At 36.8% G+C, this 21,630-nt stretch overlaps 1 protein-coding gene across 10 annotated transcripts in view; it reads left to right on the forward strand.

Annotated features, from left to right (window-relative positions):
- Positions 1–21,630, forward strand: part of DHX57 (DExH-box helicase 57) — a 52,075-nt gene that overhangs the window by 12,262 nt on the left and 18,183 nt on the right. For all 10 annotated transcript variants that reach the window (XM_070572861.1, XM_070572859.1, XM_070572866.1 and 7 more), the window contains 13 exons: positions 846–1,031; positions 1,336–2,174; positions 3,745–3,923; positions 5,666–5,787; positions 6,763–6,958; positions 7,514–7,638; positions 11,666–11,799; positions 13,342–13,396; positions 14,908–15,113; positions 16,028–16,144; positions 18,700–18,796; positions 19,599–19,772; positions 20,365–20,565. In XM_070572861.1, coding sequence (XP_070428962.1) covers positions 846–1,031; positions 1,336–2,174; positions 3,745–3,923; positions 5,666–5,787; positions 6,763–6,958; positions 7,514–7,638; positions 11,666–11,799; positions 13,342–13,396; positions 14,908–15,113; positions 16,028–16,144; positions 18,700–18,796; positions 19,599–19,772; positions 20,365–20,565 — 2,631 coding nt within the window. The remainder of the gene's footprint in view (positions 1–845; positions 1,032–1,335; positions 2,175–3,744; positions 3,924–5,665; positions 5,788–6,762; positions 6,959–7,513; positions 7,639–11,665; positions 11,800–13,341; positions 13,397–14,907; positions 15,114–16,027; positions 16,145–18,699; positions 18,797–19,598; positions 19,773–20,364; positions 20,566–21,630) is intronic.

Consider the following 21,630-nt stretch of genomic DNA (forward strand, 5'->3'; position numbering starts at 1 on the left):
GAATGAGTTTGTTTTGCAATATCTGTGAGCAGTAGTACAGATTGCCTTTTCATCTTTATTTTTTTTCTAGGACAGTGCCAATATGGATTTAGTAATTGATTTATTGACAGCTTTCCAAATAAAACCTTGTAGTGAACAAGTAGAAGTCTTGTTGTGGGAGCAGATATTGAGTTGAGCAGATGAAGTCTTAAGATTACACTTCTCATCACCATCTGTCTAAGAGAAACAATTTTTATTCTTGTGGCTTTTTTGCTTTGTGATTTCAATTGGAGAAGTTAATTCTTTCCATTTACCAGAATTAATGAGTCGTCAGTCAAGAACAGCTCAATTTCCATCCTATCTACAAATCTCTTATCTGTCTTAGATTTAGGAAGGGTGGTTATACATCAGAGCCAAAAATTAGGGATGGTTTTTATGAATGAGAAGAGAGAGAGAGGAGCCAAGGCTTCTATGGTTAGGAAAACAGGCTCAGGGGTCAGACTGCCTTGGTTAAAATCTGTCATTGCTCTTTACTGCATAACCTTTGACAGTTACTAATCTTCTCTAAGTTTTAGTTGATCATCTGAAAAATGGAAATTCCAATAGAATCTGGTAGAGTTATTGGAAAGATTTAAAAGAGACAGTACTTATAAGACACTTAACATAGTACCTAGTGTGTAGTAAATGCCCAATAGATGTTAATTGCCAAGATATAAATTAATAGGTCAATAAAAGATTAAATCAGTGACTGAATAGTAGTCAGGATCCTATGTCCTTTGGCTTCTCAAATTCTTACATTCTTGCTAAATTTCTTTTGAAGTAAGTAGAAATTAGAATCTAATATGTGAAAATGTTACCTTTGCCAGAAGAGGCATTTCTGGGGAGGAGGAAGATGATGAGCCTGATTATGATGATGAGCAGTACTGGTCAGCTGGACGAGAAGCTTCCCTTGTTCCTGACGCTGATCCTTTGGAATATGCTGGCTCAGGCCTGGTGGAGCCTTATAATCCAGAATTTGCAGTCTCAACATTTGCAGTGCAAAAACTCTCCAGGTGATTGCTTTCAACATTTATGGGAGTTGGTGGAGAATTCAAGGAAACTGAAGTCATGTTATAAACCCAACTCCTGCTCCTTGAGTACTTTCCTATGGTGTGGGTTCCAGCAGTGCCTGATGTGCCTAATATCCTCCCTTTTAGGATAGGGGATTAAGGAGGAATTAATATTGTCAGAGATGCTTTTTCAAAATACAAACCCTGCCTATGTATAGTTATAACTTCACATAAATGTATTTAAATGAATTTCACTTCTGTGATTTGATATTACTCAGTCTTTTTTGTCCTGTTTCGTACTTGGCAGATATGGTTTCAACACGGAACGCTGTCAAGCAGCCCTGAGGATTTGTGATGGAGATGTGGGGGCATCACTAGAACATCTTCTCACCCAGTGTTTTTCTGAGACGTTTGGAGAGAGGGTGGAGATCTCAGAGGCAGTTGCCCGTATAAGCTTGGATGAGTGTGTGGAACAGCGTCAGGAAGAAGCATTTGCTCTCAAGTCAATCTGTGGAGAAAAATTTATAGAAAGAATTCAGAACAGAGTCTGGACCATTGGACTAGAACTGGAGTATTTGACAAGTAAATTCTGCAAATCCAGGCCAAAGGAAAGTACCAAAAATGTGCAGGAGACTTCACTTGAAGTCTGTAAATTTTACCTCAAAGGAAATTGTAAATTTGGATCAAAATGCAAATTCAAACATGAAGTGCCCCCAAATCAAATTGTTGGAAGAGCAGAAAGAAGTGTCGATGATTCTCATCTTAATGCCAACGAAGATGCGTCTTTTTTATATGAACTTGAAATTCGATTTTCTAAAGATCACAAATACCCCTACCAAGCTCCCCTCGTGGCATTTTATTCCACCAATGAGAATCTACCTCTGGCTTGTCGTTTACATATTTCTGAGTTCCTTTATGGCAAGGCCTTGATATTTGCAGAAACTTCAGAACCTGTTGTATATTCTTTGATAACCCTTTTAGAGGAAGAATCAGAAATAGTCAAGTTACTAACAAATACCCATCACAAGTACAGTGTTCCTCCTGTGAGCCCTCTGCCAGTATCCTCTGCAACCAGAGTAAATAATCCTGTCTGTCGTAAACCAGTGATTCCAAATAATTCTTTTGGTTCAAATCAAATTCCAGAAGGTACGTAAGGCATTGATCACGTGGATGGTGTTGTAGAGCGGGGCTGGTCTAGGATCTCCCAGAGATCTTAAGCAAGTCATTCTCCTCAGTCCATGGGCAAAAAAGGGCGTGAGAATCCCCCGAAGTATGCCCTGACTTTAATTGTAAGGCCTAATTTTGTCATTGTGTTTGAGCTCCCTGAATTTAAAGTGTGTAGATGATAAGTTTATTCTAGCAGTTGGGGGTCGGAAGAACCTCAAAGCATCTTCCTAGAAAATGTGTTTCATTTAATTCATTTGGTCAGATGTTTACTTCTGATACTTTATATGGGATTACTTTCAAATGAGTTTTTAGAGTTCTTTCTCTTTCTATACCACTATCCTTACCCTCCTGCTTTTAGTACACCAGACCCCCAGAATTCTTCAGAGTAGGGTTATCTTTATGAATCCTTAAATCCTCAAATAAAGGAATGTTTATGCAAGCTTCTGGCTTTGTCCAGACCCAGGTTTGCTGTACAGATACTTACACCACAAGTAAACCCTCTTTTCAAGGTTCATCAGAGAATTCTCTCTTATTTGTTGCCATCTTTCTTTCAGAGAAACAAGTTTTTATTATTTCATAAGCGTTCCTAGGTAAACATCAATAGGTAGAGAACAATGAAGCTGTACTGAGATGTGGATGCTGGACAGTTGGCTGGGTTTACTCACTGGCCACTTGACTCACTCCCAAGTGTGAGCTTCTAGCCTATAGGATTCAGATGTATTCCTCAAGAAATGACAAATTGTGTGTCATGGACTTTTTTTTAAGTAACAGCTTTATTGAGATATAATTTACATACCATAAAATTCACCATTTGAAAGTGTACAATTCAATGATTTTTAGTATATTCACAGAGTTGTACAACCATGACCACTATCTAATTCCAGAACATTTTCATCACCCCAAAAAGAAACCCCATACCTGTTAGTGTCACTTCTCATTTCTTCCTTTCCCCAATCCCATCAGTCATGAATCTACATTCTAGCCCTGGATTTGCCTATTCTGAACATTTCATAGAAATGGAATTGCAATATGTGGCTTTTTGTGATTGCCTTCTTTCACTTAGCATAACGTTTTCACAGTTCATCCCTATTGCAGCATGTATCAGGACCTCATTCCTTTTTATTGCTAAACTGTATGCCATTATAGTGATATATCACATTTTGTTTATCAATTCATCATTCGATAGACATTTGGATTGTTTTATGTCATGGAATGTTAGGAACACTTGCAAATAGTTGAAACTTTCAGTTAATTGCTTGAATGTAAAAAGTCTACTGGATTAATAAGTTGTGCCGTGATTGTCTCTTCGTTTTTAATTTGGTTTAACAATAGCCACTTATACTTGATTAAAGTTTGTTTGAAGATGCATTTTAAGTTCTTTAGCAGTGAGAGTAGTAGTATCGAAATGAATGAACCTACTTTATTCAAGCTTTAACTTTTTCTCCGTTTTATGATTTTTGTTGTTGTTGTTACTTTGTTAGACAGTGACTTCCCCCTTTGCTAAAGAAAGGGCTCCATATCGCAAATGTTTCCTTTTATCCCCTTCAAGTTGAAAAAGAATCAGAACCTGAGGAGGAGACAGATGAGGATGAAGGTCCTGCACCAGTTATAGTGGAGAATGAAAGCTATGTGAACCTTAAGAAAAAGATTTCCAAAAGATATGACTGGCAGGCAAAATCAGTACATGCTGAAAATGCTAAAATCTGCAAGCAGTTCCGAATAAAACAGGTAGGGTGTTCTGAGAGAACGGCTAGCCTTGCCTCCCTAAGGTATGGATGAAGGGATTAGGAATTAGGAAACTTTGGCTACCCCGCCTAGTATACTTTTGGTTCTTTTTCACTCTGAGTGGTCAGAGTTCTGCATGCCACAGCAAATTTGGGTGCATGTTCTAGATAGTTCTGAAAAATTCAATGGCTGGTGAAAATGAAATATATACATATATACCAAATATTCTCAGAATCATGTGGCTTTGATACTGTTGACAATCTGATAAGCAAAAGAAAAATTAATACTGTGATTTACATTAGAAAAATCAGTGTGGAAAGGGAGAAGCATAGGGAGGGACTCTTACCCCATTTCAGAGGCTCACAGGATAAATAACTTGCCCAAGGTCACACAACTAGTAAGTGGCAACACAGGGGTTCAAGCTAATTCTCTCTGTTTCCAAAGTTTATGTTGTTTTTACCCCATTCTCATGAAGATCATTTTAAAAGAACCCATAAGTGAACTGTTAGGGCAGAGTTGGATCTAGGACAAAGGTGAGTTGCTTAACCAGTTTGGGGATTGAATTAGATGCTAAGGGCCCTTCCAGTTCTAAAGTTCTATGAATCTCATTTTTGATACAGTATAACACTATCACATTTACTATAGTGCAATACCCATAGAACATCAGAATGAATACAAAATCATACCATAAACAATAATGTGGTAGAAACGAAAATTACATATTCAATTTGATCAGTGCGTTTAGAGGTGATAAATTTATATGATAAAATTATATGCAGAAAATGATGTATAAATTTCTTACATTATTCAAAAATATATCGATAATGTTATCATGCAGTACAGTGTTTGTAGCATTGGCCATTAGATGTCAGACTGAGTTACATAGATGTAGTGACTGGCCAAAAAGAACCCTTTAGTGAGTGCCCTTAGTATTATTGATTTTGATGAAAATCTGATATCGTGTAGAACTATGCTGTCCAGTGTGGTAGCCCCTAGCCGCATGTAGCTATTTAAATTTAAATTAAATAAAATAAATTCAGTTCCCCAGTAACACTGGCCACATTTCAAGTGCTCAATAGCCACCTGTAGCCAGAGGTTGCTAAATTGGACAACGCAAATATAGAACATTTCCATCATACAGAAAGTCTATTGGACAGTGCTGGTGTAGAGACTCTTGCTAGGAAGAGCTGGATAGTTGTTAAGCAAGAGACGTTTATTTCTCTTAAGATCTTTCAGTTTGGGGCCGCGCCGTGGCCGAGTGGTTAAATTTGCGCGCTCAGCTTCGGCGGACTGTGGTTTCGCTGGTTCGGATCCTGGGCACGGACATGGCACCACTCATCAGGCCGTGTTGAGGCAGCATCCCACATGCCACAACCAGAAGGACCTACAACTAGAATATACAGCTATGTACTGGGAGGCTTTGGGGAGAAGAAGAAGAAGGAAAAAAAGGAAGATTGGCAACAGATCTTAGCTCAGGTGCCAATCTTTGAAAAAAAAATCTTTCAGTTTATTCGGATGTAGGAAAACCACACAGATTCCACAGCTTATTCTGGCTGATTCTCTGAGCAGCATTCTGACTAAAATCATCAGCATCTGACCCCGACAAAGCTCTGCAATTTCTGTCTCTGAACAAATTGTTAAAGAAAAAGCGGAAAGGGTAGGCCTAACTATGGGACTCCAGATTCAGAGCTTTGTGAAAGGTGATTCAAAGTAATCCAACTGATCCTTATCTTTTATTATATTAGGCTTCCAGACAGTTCCAGTCGATTCTGCAGGAAAGACAATCACTCCCTGCTTGGGAAGAAAGAGAAACCATTCTTAAATTATTGAGCCAGCATCAGGTGCTTGTTATAAGTGGTATGACTGGGTAAGAGTGCAGTTTATTTGTAATGCATGTAAATATGATATATGTACCCTCGTTATCGTAACCAGTTCTACTTTTAAAAAACCAGTAGCTGGTGTTATTTGTGCTTTTTCCTGTCAAATATTAAATAATATTTCACAGACGCTAATATTGCAATTTCTGTAACCAACAGCCAAATTACAAAAAACAAAAACAAAACTCAGAAATCCATCTAGGAATTTGAAGACGTTGTACACCTCTACCTTGAGACAATTTTAAGGCAAAGGCCTCGCTAAAGGCTTTTAACAAGGTTCATTTTTAAATATAAAGGGTAGTTCCAGAACATTTAGCTTGAAAACTTTTCGTCTTCTAAATTTATTCTGATTTCCTGAGAGCTTTTATTTGTTCTTTTGAAAACACCGTAGGGCCCATTATTTTGTTTATTTCACATTCTCCATATGTTATCCAAACCTATTTAGCGGGGACAAATTGCAGGCTTAATTTAGTTCTGTATTCAAGGGTATTCAATTTAATAATTACATGTGTGCCCAGACTCACTGGTATGGTAGTAACTTTGTCTTCCAGTTTCTTTTCTTTTTAGCTTCAGCCCACTTTTAGCCAAATCAATATACATCAAAGGGGAAAATATAAAGTATTTTAAAAATCATTAGCTAATACTCCTATTTCTTTAGGATTCATATACAGAGTTCTCATTACTAGAAGCATTTACAGACCTTAATCTAATGTTTATTTAGCAGTCCCAGTTTTACAAGTGATACTACACTATCATTTGACTGCCTCTTTGATCTGAGCGCAAATTCCTAGGAATTACGAGCTGTAGGTATTAAGTCAGAAGGTAGGTTTAGAAGATCGGTAAAGCTGTACAACTTTTATTCTAATTAGCTTTCTCACTTCCCTCATTGCATATGATTGCTTCTTTAGTTAACTAGCGCTTGAACTAGCACTCTCATTTCAGGACTTATTTGTTTTGACATGCAGATGTGGGAAAACCACACAGATTCCACAGTTTATTCTGGATGATTCTCTGAATGGACCACCTGAGAAGGTGGCTAACATCATCTGTACCCAGCCCCGACGAATCTCTGCGATCTCTGTCGCTGAACGTGTTGCTAAAGAGAGAGCAGAAAGGGTGGGTTTGACTGTGGGATACCAGATCCGGTTAGAAAGTGTCAAGGTTTGTATGCTCTGCTTTTTCCCTGATAACAGAAATTTACGGTTTTCACGTATAAAGAATTCTTGGGGTCTGGAGACTCATGGACAATTTGGGATATATACTTCAGTGGGGCTGCAGTCCTTTTAGAAACATTCTGGTATAGGAACTCTTATTTGGGTGTACTAATTTCCTCTATAAAGACCTTGTATTCTTTACGGGCAGAAGTGATCTATTAGGTACTGTTTTGCTCTTAAAACTGGGTCTTAATCCATTTAACCAAGTAAGGAATGGCCAAATTCAGATTTGATTTCATCACTCACTGTTGTTTTTATGTTTTATAATAATTTTTAAATGTTTTTATCAGTTTTAAACTTAAAATTTTGATAAAAAGTCGAAAAGCTTTTATTGTGGTTGTCACCAAAAAACTGCATGGTTTTTTAGTATGGTTTCATATTAAATGGAACTGCTGTTTTTCCAATATTCTCTATCCCTATCCATTCAAAATAGCTTTGCCAGGAAGGTGTTTCCCTTTTTCAAAAATTTCATGACTGCTTTCTGTGCCCTTTTACTTGTAAGTCCTCAGCCACCAGACTGTTATACTGCACAACAGGAGTGCTGCTGAGAAGGCTAGAAGGAGATACAGCTCTACAAGGAATCACCCATATCATTGTTGATGAAGTTCATGAGAGGACAGAAGAAAGGTAAAACAAAGATTTTCCAAGTGAATACCCACACATACAAAATGAAGACGTTGCTGAAAGAATTTTATTCTGCTTCCAATTCAGTTTCTTAGGGCCAATAATGGTATTTTGACATAGAGAAGGCCTAAGTTAGAGAAAAGGAACTGCTTTTGTGGTCTCCAGGGTCTGTAACACTAAAAATGCTAGGAGAGCACATGTTCATCACTGGAAGAGTCATCCTATTTGATGGACATCATCTAATAAGAGATATTTAGCACTCTCCTGGGCATGATACTGAGCTGGGCACTATACTTAGCAGGAATAACAGATGTAATGCATACTGTAGCTGATGGATTGGTGAATATGTTCTTCCTTCTTTGTTCATTTGGTCATTCATTCAGTCCTGACATTCATTCATGTATTTATTGAGCCTGTATTAAGTGCCAAGCAATCTGTTAATTGCTGGGGATACTGTAGTGAGCAAGCATATTTGGTTCCCTTTATCTTTTATGGTCTAGTAGGAAAAACAGTGAACAAGTAAACATATAAATAATTACAAATGGAGTAAGTACTATGAAGGAATAAGTAGGGTGCTGTGTTTGGAGGGAGGGATCCATGAAATGGTCAGAGATCATAACTCTGAAGAGATGACATTTAAATTAAAAACGGAAGCGTGAGAAGGAGTCCCACGTGACAAATGGGAGTAAGGCCAGCATTTGCAAAGACTGTGCAGTGGGAAAGGGCTTCATGAGTCCTGAAACTGGAGGAAGGCCAGCAAAGCTGATGTGTGGTGAATGAGGGGAAAAGTAGCAGGTGGAAAAAACAGGAGCCAGACTTCCTGGGCCTTATACACCACGGATAAGAAAGCGTTTGGATTTTATTTTAATGGAATTAGAAGTGATTAAAGGGTTAAGTTATAACTTCTCAATATTTTAAAAGGAAGGACCAGATAAACAGATGGCATTAATCATAGTTTGTCATGTGGATCATGCTCTAGAGCAGTGAAAAAATGTAGGAAAAAAAAGAAACAATCCCATGAAAATTACAAGGCTTTCCCAAAGACGACTATACTACAATGGATATCTTTAGAAGAAGAAAGAAAGTCTAAGTAAAGTTGGCAGGCTGACAGAGAAGCAGAAAATAGCTAGTAGCGAAAGAAACAAAGAAACAAATGTGAAAAGAAGTCCCAGCTATTGCTGATAAAAAGTTTTTAAGAACTGAACAGGGCAGATATGTGACCAGAAGACTATTTGTTAGAAGAAATAAATACTCTAATTTATAGGAAATAGGAAATATGAAGTAATTAGAAACTAAAGAAAGGCAGACTTTCATATAAAAAGTATAGATCAAAATAAAAAGAATTTCTAGAAGAAGACAAATTTTAAGTGACTATCGACAAACAGTGGGGATCTTTGAGGGGCAAATATTCTTTATGTAGAGACTCCAGAAAACAGTAGGGGAAAAATAAATGGTAAATAATGTCATTTTACAGCTAAATATTCCAATGAATATTTGAAAGAAGAAATTTTTTTAATAGAATCACTGAACAACTTGGAAAAAGAAATCAAAACTTTCAATTAGATTAATGATATTTAAATGATTGTGTTCTCAAAATAAAATTTTAGGGGGAATTATATCCTGTGTAATTTTGAATATAAAGAATAGGTTTGGGTTTCATAACATTTATACTTCCACAGACTCAGAGAAACTGGAGCATAGCACTGGATCTGGTTCCTGGCTGCAATAGTGTTCTCAAAAAGAAAGATTTTTATAAGACCTAATGACCCATAGAATATCAACAGTTAAAAATTCAAAATATTTTCATGTCTGAATAAAGATGAGCTACACACTGGAGAAGGGAGATTCAAGCATTTACAAATAGCAGTCTTTGGGAAAGGAGTGTACAAATTACAGTCATGCTTTGCTTAACGACAGGGATATGTTCTGCGAAATGCATCATTAGGCAATTTTGTGGTTGTGCAAACATCATAAAGTGTACTTACACAAACCTAGGTGGTATAGCCTACTACACACCCGGGCTATATGGTACTAATCTTATGAGACCACCATTGTAAATGCGGTCCATTATTAACCAAAGCATTGCTGTGCGGTGGGTGACTGTACAAGAAAAAGTAGAGAATGTTTGCTATCTCAGAGTGAAAAAGGCAGAAAATAGGAGTAAAATCTAGGCGCCAAGATCGCTAAAAATATAGACAAGATTAAAGGTTGAATATAGAAAAGTTACAGTTGTGTTAGTTTAAAATTTTTAATAAATTTCCTAATCATAGAGATAACAACATGATTATTCTAAAACATTTAGAAAATATCAAAGAAATGGCAAGAAGAAGAATTTCTGCCCCCTATAAAATTGCTAATTCCATGCCACAATTTTTGTCTGTTTTCTTCTGGGAGTGTATTGGGAGTTAGGGGAGAGATGTGGTAGAGAGATGTATGTCCACAAACACTGTTGAGATTATATAGTTTTGTGTGCTGCTTTTGATTTAATAGTTAACATGATAGCAAAACTATCTTTGAAATTATTATTAATTGCATAAGGAAGTTCTAAAGCATAGATGTACCATAAATTACTTAACAATTTGCCTATTATACTATTTTCCTTTTCCTTAAAAGAGAAACAAAGTAGTCATAAAATGTAACTAAATTAGCTCATTAAATTAAAGAGAACTAAGTAGCACAAGAATACGATCTCATTAAAAGTTCAAGCAAAACAAAGTGTAAGTCCCCCTTTAACACTCCCAAACGATTCCTAGTCCCTTCCCCAGAGATAACTATGGTGATCAGATTGGTGATATGTCCTTCTATACTTTGACATAGTTGTTTACTTTGTTAGAAATAGGTACTTCTGTTTTCTCACCTTTTTTTTTTTTACACAAATGATATATTCATTTAGTAAGTCAGCACATATTTACTGAGTGCCTACTATGTTCCAGGCATTGTTCTAGATTCTGGAGTAGTGAACAAAATAATCAAAATCCCTGTCCTCATAGATCTTATCTTCTAGTCGGGGAGCCCAACAAGTGGCAAAATAAATAAGTAAAATATAGAGTATGTTACATGCTAACAAGAGGAAAGGTGATATGAAATGCAAGGGAGGGGACCATTTGAAATTTTAAATAGGGTGGCCAGGTAAGACCTGGCTAAAAGGTATCTTTTGAGTAAAGACTTGAAGGAAGTGAGGGAGCTACCTCTGTGAATGTCTGGGAGAAGCCCATTCTAGGCACATTAATAACATATACAAAGGACCTGAGGTCCATGTCTCAAGGACAGTAAGGTGGACAGTATGGCTGGAGCCAAGTAAATAAGAGGGAGGGCGGTAGAAAATGAGTGGTGGGGGTACAGATCTTGTCACGTAGGGCCTTGTTAGTGAGGACTTTAGCAAGTCATTGAAGGATTTTGAGCAAAAGAGTGGCACAATCAGATTTACATTTGAACAGAATTATTGGTCTCCCGTATTGAGAATAGATTTCAGGGAGGCCAGGGCTGAAGCAGGGAGACCAGCTAGGACATAGCTGTTCTACGGTACATGTCGTTCTACAAGTGGGATTTTTTTCACTAACAATATGTCTTAGAGATATTTTTATGTCAGTGTTTAGAACTTTACCTTATTCCTTTTATCTGTCTCATGTTATTCCAAAGAAGGGATAATATTGTTGTAATTAACCATATCTTGGTTGATGGACATTTAGGTAGTTCCTGTTGCTTTACTATTACAAGCAATGCTGTAATGAAAATCTTTGTATATGCCTCTTTATGTACATGTAGATATCAAGTAGTAGAATTATCAAATGCAGTGACAAATCTTATTGATATTTTGGTTGATACTACAATGAATTTAGCTAATTTGGGGGAAAATTGATATCTTTATAATGTTAAGTCTTCACATCTGGGAACATGACACATCTTTCTATGAGTGTTATAATTTTTTCACATAGGTTTTACACATTCCTTGCTCAAAATATGTCAAAGTTATTAATTTTCATGTATTGAATTTGTTTGATCCTCAGGTGTTTTCTTTTCTTTCCTCTAGTGATTTCTTGCTACTGGTTTTGAAGGACATTGTGTTACAGAGACCAACTCTTCAAGTTATTCTGATGAGTGCAACTTTAAATGCTGAACTCTTTTCAGAATATTTCAATTCCTGCCCAGTTATTACTATACCAGGTGATTAAAATGTGTCATTAAATATGTATTGTTCTATTAAGCAAATATAGTTATTTTGAAGTTAATTTGAGGTATAAATTAATAGATATTTATACCTCTTTCTAGAGAAGTGAATGGTTTGTAACAAATGAGATCGTAACCATATAATGAAATTAATAAATTTTATATGTGCTTTTTAAAAAAGTCTGTTATTAGGATTTCTAACATTCCATTGTGTTTAACATGAAAATGTGCGCTTATATTGGTAATCTGTCATAAAGAGGGAAGTTGTATCTGTGTGTAGCATATTTGTTCATTGCTGGATCTGCTACATTTCTGGATATTGGTTCACTCTGGCAGAAAGTAAAGTTGGGTAGTCTGGGTCTTCTTTTGATGCTTTCAGTTTCATTTTGGGATTAGTTTATCACCTTGGGCTTTGGTTTATCCTTCTGCAACTGATTGCCAGAGGGACAGTTTGGAAGCACTGACTGATGAATATTATAGTAGTACCCCCTTGTCTGTGGTTTCAGTTACCCGTGGTCAACTGCGATCTGAAAATATTAAATGGAAAATTCCAGAAATAAACAATTCATAAGTTTTAAATTGCATGTTGTTCTGAGTAGTGTGATGAAATCTCACACCATCTTGCTCCGTCCCCACCCGGGACGTGAATCATCTGAAATCAGTCCGCCCGGGACATATATCCACGCTGTATACTCTCCACCTCTTAGTCACTTAGTAGCTGTCTCGGTTATCAGATTGACTGTCACACTATCACAGTGCTTGTGTTCAAGTGACCCTTATTTTACTTACTAAATGACCCCAAAGCGCAAGAGTAGTTGTGATGCTGGCAATTCAGATATGCCAAAGAGAAGCTGTAAAGTGCTTTCTTTAAGTGAAAAGGTGAAAGTTCTCGACTTGAAAGAAAAAAATCATGCTGAGGTTGCTAAGATCTAGAGTAACTTTTATTACAGTATATGGTTATAATTGTTCTATTTTATTATTAGTTATTGTCGTTAATCTCATACTGTACCTAATTTATAAATTAAACTTTACTGTAGGTACGTGTGTATGGAGAATAACAGAATTTATAGAGAGCTTGGTACTATCTGTGGTTTCAGGCATCCTCTGGGAGTCTTGGAACATATCCCCCGTGGATAAGGGGAACTACTGTAGTAGTACTTCTTAATCTAGTTATAGAGGATGTTGACAGTAGATTTAAAGAAGAAATTATATGCTTGATCTAGAATACACTTGTGGAATATTTACCCCAGGGGGAGGAGAGAGGGTGGGAAAGGTATAACAAGTTAAAAAAAAGAGGTAAAAAACAATCTTATTAGCAAACGATCCTCTCTCCACCTGTACACTTCTGTTTTCTTTACTAACTGGACTATATCCCTTCCAATTTTTATCATCAAAATCTTTTTTTTATTGATACTTTTAAGATGGCAGAACAAATAGTGCCTTATTATGCCAAGCTTTGTTTTAAGAGAATTTTACATATAGAAACTATTTCAAGATAGTTCAACAGGTAATCTGAGAGTTTTCTATTTTATTTTCTAGGTCGTACATTTCCTGTTGATCAGTTTTTTCTGGAAGATGCAATTGCTGTGACAAGGTAAGGAAGACATTAATTAAGATTCACTGTAAGTCTTTGTAAACAGAATGCCAGGATAATAAATGTGTTAGTTTTTCTTCTAATTTTTCTATTTGAGCATTTTATTTTCCCCTTTCTTTCAGCAAATATTTATTATACAAATTATTTGCAATTCACAGGCAATATTGTATATTAAGAGTGCTTAATATAAACCCTAATGTAATATAAACCCTAATGGACTTTGAGGATAATGATATGTTGATGTAGGTTCATCAGTTGTAACAATTGTACTGCTCTGGTGGGGGATGTTGATAATGGGGGAGGCTGTGCATGTGTGAGGGACGGGGGTGTATGGGAAATCTCTGTACCTTCTGCTCAATATTTTTCTGAACCTAAAACTGCTCTAAAAATTAAGTCTATTAAAAAATGATGGAAGACCAAATATATGAAAAAAAGGAGTACTGATTCTACAGACAGACTGCGAGTATTTAAATCCCTCCACTTACCAGCTGTAACATTGATGAGTAGCTTAATCTCTCTGTGACTCAGTTTCATCCTATGTAAAATGAGTATGTTAATGGTAACTGCTTCACAGGGTTGTTATGAGGATTGATTAATTAATCAATACTTGGCGTTAATACTTGCAAAGTGCTTAGAACACATAGCACATGCTTTATGAGTGTTAGCTATTACTATTGTCATCATTCCATCTTCAAGGAGTTTGCAGTACAGTGTGAGTGTTAAGATGTCTGTATAATTTCAGTACTGTGTAGAAAATGGTTATGTCTACTGGATATGAACAGATTTCTCTCCTTTGAAAGCCCTGCTTCCTCTTCCTACTCTTTGACCTTAAAGATTCCCCAAGGTTTTATCCTTACACTGTTTCTTCTCACTATTAAGCTCTTCCTTAGCTTTCTTAGACTCATGTGATTTCAGCTGTAGCCTCTGTGCCGAGAACTGCCAGTTCAGTATCTTCATTCCTGACCTCTGGGCTCCAGAATGAAACACCCTTGATGTCTGGCACCTTAAACTCAACTTAGAATTTTTTCCCTTCTCCCTGCTTCTTCCATTCCTAATAAGCCCCACTCCTAATTCTGTATTTATTTAATGGTACAATATTCTCAAGCTAAAAACCCCAAAACAGTGCCTCTCAAACTTTAGTGTGCAATAAGCTACTTAGGGAGCTTGTTAAAATTGTTATTTTCTGGGCCCTATCCCACTTCCATTGAATGTTAATCTCTGGGGAAATCATCTTTCAACTAGTTTACCTGTCTTTATTCTCTTTTTCAAACTCACTGCCTCCAGAATTATCTTAAAACAGAACCAAAAGCATTCCAGTGTGTTCCTCCCCAGATATAGGGCACAGCCAACAGAATCCTGGACTGGATTAACAGCATGTGGAAGAATAGCACATGAATTAGGCAGAAACAGAGCAACATTCTACTGAACAAGCATATAAAATACGTGAATATTTTTGTTCCTCACCAACAGACCCACACACACACACACAGTCCTTTGTCTTCCTTTCTCAGGTATGTGTTACCAGATGGGAGCCCATATATGCGCTCCATGAAACAGATGTCAAAGGAGAAGCTTAAAGCAAGGCACAACAGAACTGCATTTGAAGAAGTGGAGGAAGACCTCAGGCTCTCCCTTCACCTCCAGGATCAGGATTCTGTGAAAGATGCAGTGCCAGATCAACAGTTAGATTTTAAGCAGCTCCTGGCTCGCTATAAAGGTAATGTGCTTCCTGGGGAATATTATAATTATGCCAGAGATAACTAGTTTTTCCCCCCTACCATGATCCAGAAGAAAAACGTGGCTCTTGTTTCATAGTTACATTGTCTTTAATTCATCAGAACTACCTTAAACTTAGAAAAAATAGCAGTTCCAACACATATTAGATTATAATTATTAGACTTGCCAGTGAATTTTTTCCTGATTATTAAAGAAACGTGTTCCTTATAGAAAAATTGGTAGGTAGTAAAATACAAATTATACTCATCAATATTTTGTAACTTTTTATTTTGGTATGATTTCAAATTGAAAATTAAAGAAAAGTTTGCAAGCCTATACAATGAACTCTCAAGTCTATGGATAGACTTCAGGGGTGTTGGTGAAGCCATTAAAATCACATATATATTTCAGGGAAGAGCCATAACTTTTATCATTTTCTCAAAGGAACCTAAGGTTAAGAGTCACTGTTGTAAGGGTGCTGGTGAAAGCTGTGGTCTCTCTCTGTTGATTTTCATCGGTTATTGTTACCTGAACTTCGACCTGATCTGACTCGTGATTTGGTTTAATCTGGAAGGTGTTTCTAAAATGTATTTGGTTTTGAATTTTATGTCTAGAACTTAAAGTGTCAGTAAATGTGTGCTGGATAAAACAGGGGAAGGAAGGAGGAAAGTTCAAAGTGGCTTATCTGGGCCTTTCCAGCAGGGACAGGCGCCTGCTCTTTAGGTCATTGTTCAAGCAAGAAGTGCTTCTAGCGTGAGCCTCTATTTTCTGAGAGACTGAAAGAAAAGAGTTCATTTCAGTACATTAAATGTGAACATCTGTGTTATTAAATCAAATCAAGACAGTTACCTAGTTCACAGGCATATTGTCTTCAACAAGGTATAATTATCCTTCTGATTTTTACCTTTCTTTCAGGGGTTAGCAAATCAGTTATCAAAACAATGTCCATCATGGATTTTGAAAAGGTTAATCTTGAATTAATAGAGGCCTTGTTAGAGTGGATTGTGGATGGAAAGCACTCCTACCCTCCAGGTAACTCTTCTTGTCTTCATTTATGTGTGAGATGGCAAAAGAGAAGGGAGCTTCCTTACTGAGATAATGGGCACTGTGGGTACACCCCCCTTCCTGGAGCCCTCGCCCTCATCCCCACCTTTTCTCCCAAAGTTGTGTGTAAAGTTGCTTATTAGGCTTTTCAGGGGGAAATTTGACCTTTTACTTTTTGAGGTTCACCCACTCTTTTTGCTCACACCGAGCATAAAGTTGTTAACGATACAAAGTCCAAGAGGAAGAAAGCTGAAAAGAAGGCCTGGATAGTCCACATATTAAACACTCAGTTCCTGGCTAAATGGGAGTCTAGTAATGAGTGTTTGAATCACATGAAGACTCTGCACATGGAGGCCACAGGGTAGTGGGGTTAAGAGAACAGGCTTCGGAGTCTGATAAACTTCCCAGCTCTGCTATTCAGGGACTCCGTAACCTTGGATAAAGTCCTTATCTTTCTGTGCTTCAGTTTCCTTGTTTGTAAAATGAAGACAATAATAAATCCTCTTACTTAAAGCTATTTTGAGGATTAAAAGAAACCACATGTAAATTTTAGCACAGAGTCTAACATATAGTTAATGCCCACTAGTTATTAACCTTAATAATGATAATGTTATAACTATAATAATACAGTTATCATTATTATTATTGTTGTTGTTACCACTGTTACTACTACCACTACTATTACACAGAGCAATCACTACTTTCCCCTTATGCACCATCTTTCTGTTCCAGTGGCCTTCTTACCTCACTTGCAGTCCCTTGCCCCCAGAATGAATGGCCCAGATCTCATAACTGAATCCTTCCCATCATTCAGGTTTCTGTCAGATGTCTTCTCTTCAGAGAAGTATTCTCTGACCACCCTATCTGTTTTCTTGCCCCCCACCTACTTTATCATAAAATCCAAAAATGATTTTCATTATAGCACTTAACACTGTTCAAGATTATAGTTCTGCTTACTGATAAATCTCCTTCAATAGAATGTAAGCTCTGTAAGAATAAGGGTTTCTTGTGCACCACAATATTCCTCAGACCCTAGAATGGTGCCTAGAATATTTAGGTATGGAGTAAATATTTGTTGCACAAATAGAACCAGCCAATGTTGGGTGATCATTTAGTGGAATCATAGATCAAAAGATTACATTATGTGTTCATTACACAGTGCTTGAGAGAAATGGGAATGGCTGCCCTCCTCTGCCTAGGCTTTAATCATTATGTGGTATTTTCTAAAGAGATGTGTAAGCCACGTAAAATTATGGAAGTGCCTTGTTTCTCATCTCTTGACAAGTAGCCAGTATTGGCTAATGCATTGTCACCGGACTGAATATCTTGTTTTATGCCAAAGGAAAAGACTATTATTGAAAAAAACCAAGCATAGCAGGCAAAAAGAAATGTTAGATAATTACCTGAATTCAAAACAGTAGATGTAGTGATTAGAGTCAGTGATTTATTTGTGAATATTAAAGATATCCCTGATACAGATGGCCAAGCCATGAGGGCAGAGCGGAAGGCACATAAAAATATAAATAAAAAATATTTTTCCATCTGTATAGATTATTTTACCACTCAAATTTTGTAGTCTTTTAGTAGAAGTATGTGGTATATAATGGAAAGATTATGGATCTGGTGCCAGAGATTAAAGGAGGGGCATGAAGATGGTATTAATTTCCTTTCTGTATAAGTCACAAAAGAAAGGGACTATGGCTTGTGGCATGGAAATACACTATAATCAGTTATCACTGCTTGTTTTCTTTCATGTAAAATTTAAAGGCCCATACTGTTAATATGGCATGGTTAGGTCATGTGTTGCCTCTTCAACATATATCTGAATTTAGATTGCCAGGTTGGCCAACCAATTATAGCTTCTTTTTCTCATTTCCAGTACAATGTTTATGGATTTTATTTACTAATAGAGAGAAGTGTCTTCCTGTCTTAGAAGATTAGAAGGATAACTCTTCCTATAGAAACAGAATGTCGGTGGCTAGTACACTGCAGAAATATGTTTAAAGACCTTTAAAGAATTTTGCTGGGGCCAGCCCGGTTTTGCAGTGGTTAAGTTCGCATGTTCCGCTGCGGCAGCCGTGGGTTCACTGGTTCGGATCCCGGGTGCGGACATGGTACCACTTGGCAAGCCATGCTGTGGCAGGCGTCCCACATATAAAGAAGAGGAAGATGGACATGGATGTTAGCTCAGGGCCAGTCTTCCTCAGCAAAAAGAGGCAGCGGTTAGCTCAAGGCTAATCTTCCTAAAAAAGGGTAAAGAATTTTGCTAATAATTCTAGTATAACTTAAGGCAGTATATTTTTCCACACTTCAGTTTTTCCTGTTTTAGAAAGATAGTAGTATCCCAGTTATTTTGTAGTTATTAAGTCAAAAAACATATAAAAACACCTATCTATTTAAATCCTGGAGGGGTTTACAAAGAAAAGGAAATTGATACTGATAAATCTCAGATTGTTATATTTTTTCATTTCAAAATAGCTTTATACTCCATATTAGTTTTTCCTTTTTTTCATCTATCAGATTGATTCTTTTTATATACTCAGGTGCTATACTTGTATTTTTACCGGGACTGGCAGAAATCAAAATGCTTTATGAACAGCTACAGTCGAATTCTCTTTTCAACAACAGACGTAGTAATCGGTAAGTTAATTACTTTCTGTATCCTATTGCAGTTATTTTCAAAAATGAATAACCAGAAAGGTCTTTTTGATGTTCATCACCCTCTTTAGACCCTGTTATCATTCCTCAAGAATATGTTTGTTTATGCCAGCTGGAGATAGACAAACCTATTTGTTCCAGGAAATCAATCTTTCCCATCCCATTAAATAAAAATATTTCTCTTCACTTAGTGTAGTGACTCAGCAAAATTGCATGTAATTTTAGTTGCCAGATACAGGAGATGGGAGAAGCCAGTGTTATTAACAACAAAGAAATGCAACCATTTTGAGAAAAAATAATTTCCAATAGTTCCTATTTTGATAGCAAGACATACTGTTGTGTCTTCATATCTAAGGGAACAACTACGTGACAGGTGAACACTCCCTAGAAACATAAGAATGAAGTTTCTTAGGATACATCACTGTCTCTGCCTCTTTCTCTGGATTTAGAGGTAGTGGAAAAATGATTCTTTGCTGGTTAGTGTGCTCTAGGCTTGTTACTTACAGAATATCAACTGTTTAGTCCTCTTGATTATTTACTACTGAATTATACTTCAGTTTTCCCCAAGTTGATGCAAGGTTTTTAGTTCATGGAAATGAGTAAATGTTTTGTAAGGATCAGAAAGAACCATCCCATTTAGAAGAGCTGGACCCTGAGGACCAGGGTTGTGGAGAGGCTGCTGATAGTTGGAGTCATATTGTTAGTTTTAATAGAAATTCACCCACTATAATTCAATTTCAGTGTCCTGTGCTACAACATTAAATATGCTTTTATTTCCTTTCAGATGTGTTATTCACCCACTTCATTCATCTTTATCCAGTGAAGAGCAGCAGGCTGTGTTTGTAAAACCTCCTGTCGGTGTAACTAAGATTATAATTTCCACCAACATTGCTGAGACATCCATAACCATTGATGATGTTGTCTATGTCATCGATTCTGGGAAAATGAAAGAAAAGAGGTATTTTCTTTTGATGATATAAGAGGGGGACTAAAGCGGCCTCATTTAGAGGGACACAGCTGTTAATGGCTAATGCTATTAAGCTACATGGATTACTGTTTGAAAAACAGTTTTTGAAAACTATATGTGAATATATGAGTAATTCTATAGCCAGGACCAAAATCAGAGTCACACAGAGGTGGAAAGTTTTGGAAGTAATTAATTATTTTTCCTCTCTTTTTCTCATATGCTTTGCATGGCTTGAATGAAAGAGTTGGTGTGGGAGGTGATGAATATGTTAATTAGCTTGATTTTGGTAATCATTTCACAATGTATACATATATAAAAACATCACATTTTACACCTTAAATATACACAATTTTTATTTGTCAAAAATAAATAAAAATGAAAAAGAGTTGAATAAAGAAACTGTAGGTAGTAGATCTAAATCAGCACTACATGCTCCCACCAGGGACTCAACTATCCCAGAACACACAGGATACTGTGTCTTTATCTACAGAAGTAAGGTGCTTCATCTCTTCTGTCCTTGCTAAGTAGACTTTTGGCCATGTTTTTATAGAATAACTCTTTTTTATTTTCTTTTTCATTATAGATATGATGCCAGCAAAGGGATGGAAAGTCTAGAGGATACTTTTGTCTCTCAAGCCAATGCTCTGCAAAGAAAAGGTCGAGCAGGCCGTGTTGCATCTGGGGTCTGCTTCCATTTATTCACTAGCCATCACTTCAATCACCAGCTTTTAAAGCAGCAGCTACCGGAAATACAAAGAGTGCCATTGGAGCAGCTATGTCTAAGGTACATCTTGATCTTTGTATTCTGCTTCCAGAAGGTCTAAATGCTTCTCACCCTAAGTTCCATGTTTTCTTTTTCTTAGTAGAAGACATTTTGCTAAGAATGGACATGGATGAACTCATTCATTTGCAAAGAAAGAGCTCTTCAGGGTTGCCTCCACCATTCCTTTTAACTTTCTGCACATAAAGATCTCTTACATTGCAGAGGACGGCCCTAAAATAGAGCCTTAGGATATGTTTGTAAGTTAGGAAAGTAATCTCACTCATCGAGAAGTTTCTGCTAGGGACAACACCAATATTAAATCATCACAGGGAGAAATCTACAGCCTCATTATCAGTTAGAGCAAAGTGAACAAAAAAACTTGTTCGCTCCATTACTTACCTGATGAAAAACAAGAAAAAACATCATAAAATAGAATTTAGTGAACAAATGGTCAAACTCAATGTTATTGAAGCCGGGGAACCTTTTGGTTCAACTTTTCTGAAAATGTGCTTGGTGTTATATAAGCACTCTAAAACTATCCGTACCCTTTAACCCAGTCATTACTCTGAGAAAGGACCCCCATTAAGAGTAACCCAAGGGGAGAAAGTTACTTGGACAAAGATGGTATAGCTCTTCTTTTATCCAGCAGGTAGATTTTGAGAGCCTTCTATTTTCCAGGGTTGGGCTAAGCACTAGGGATACTGTAGGAGACAAGACAGTCCTTGCTTTCAAGTGTCCATAGTCAGATCTTAAGAATTTGGGCAAGCAAATGCCTTGAACTGAGACAGAGTGCAAATGAAGAGGAGTGAAGGGATTTGAGAGAGCTTTGAAAGTTGATTGACCCATGAGGGAGGATGAGAGAAGGGAAAAATGTAATATATGTAGCACATAGGATTTAAAAATAGCTCAAATATACAACAATGGGGAAATAGGTAAATTATGTGGGCCAACGTGGTTCATCCTTTTTTTTTTTTTGCCATTCGAAATTTAAGTAACTGGATTATTCTCAATGCATGTCTTAAAGTGAAAAATCTAAATGAAAAAAAGCTAGGTATCAAATATGTACACAGTAAAAATGTAAAATTG

This window comes from Equus przewalskii, chromosome 14, assembly GCF_037783145.1.
Source record: "Equus przewalskii isolate Varuska chromosome 14, EquPr2, whole genome shotgun sequence".
Classification (NCBI taxonomy): domain Eukaryota; kingdom Metazoa; phylum Chordata; class Mammalia; order Perissodactyla; family Equidae; genus Equus; species Equus przewalskii.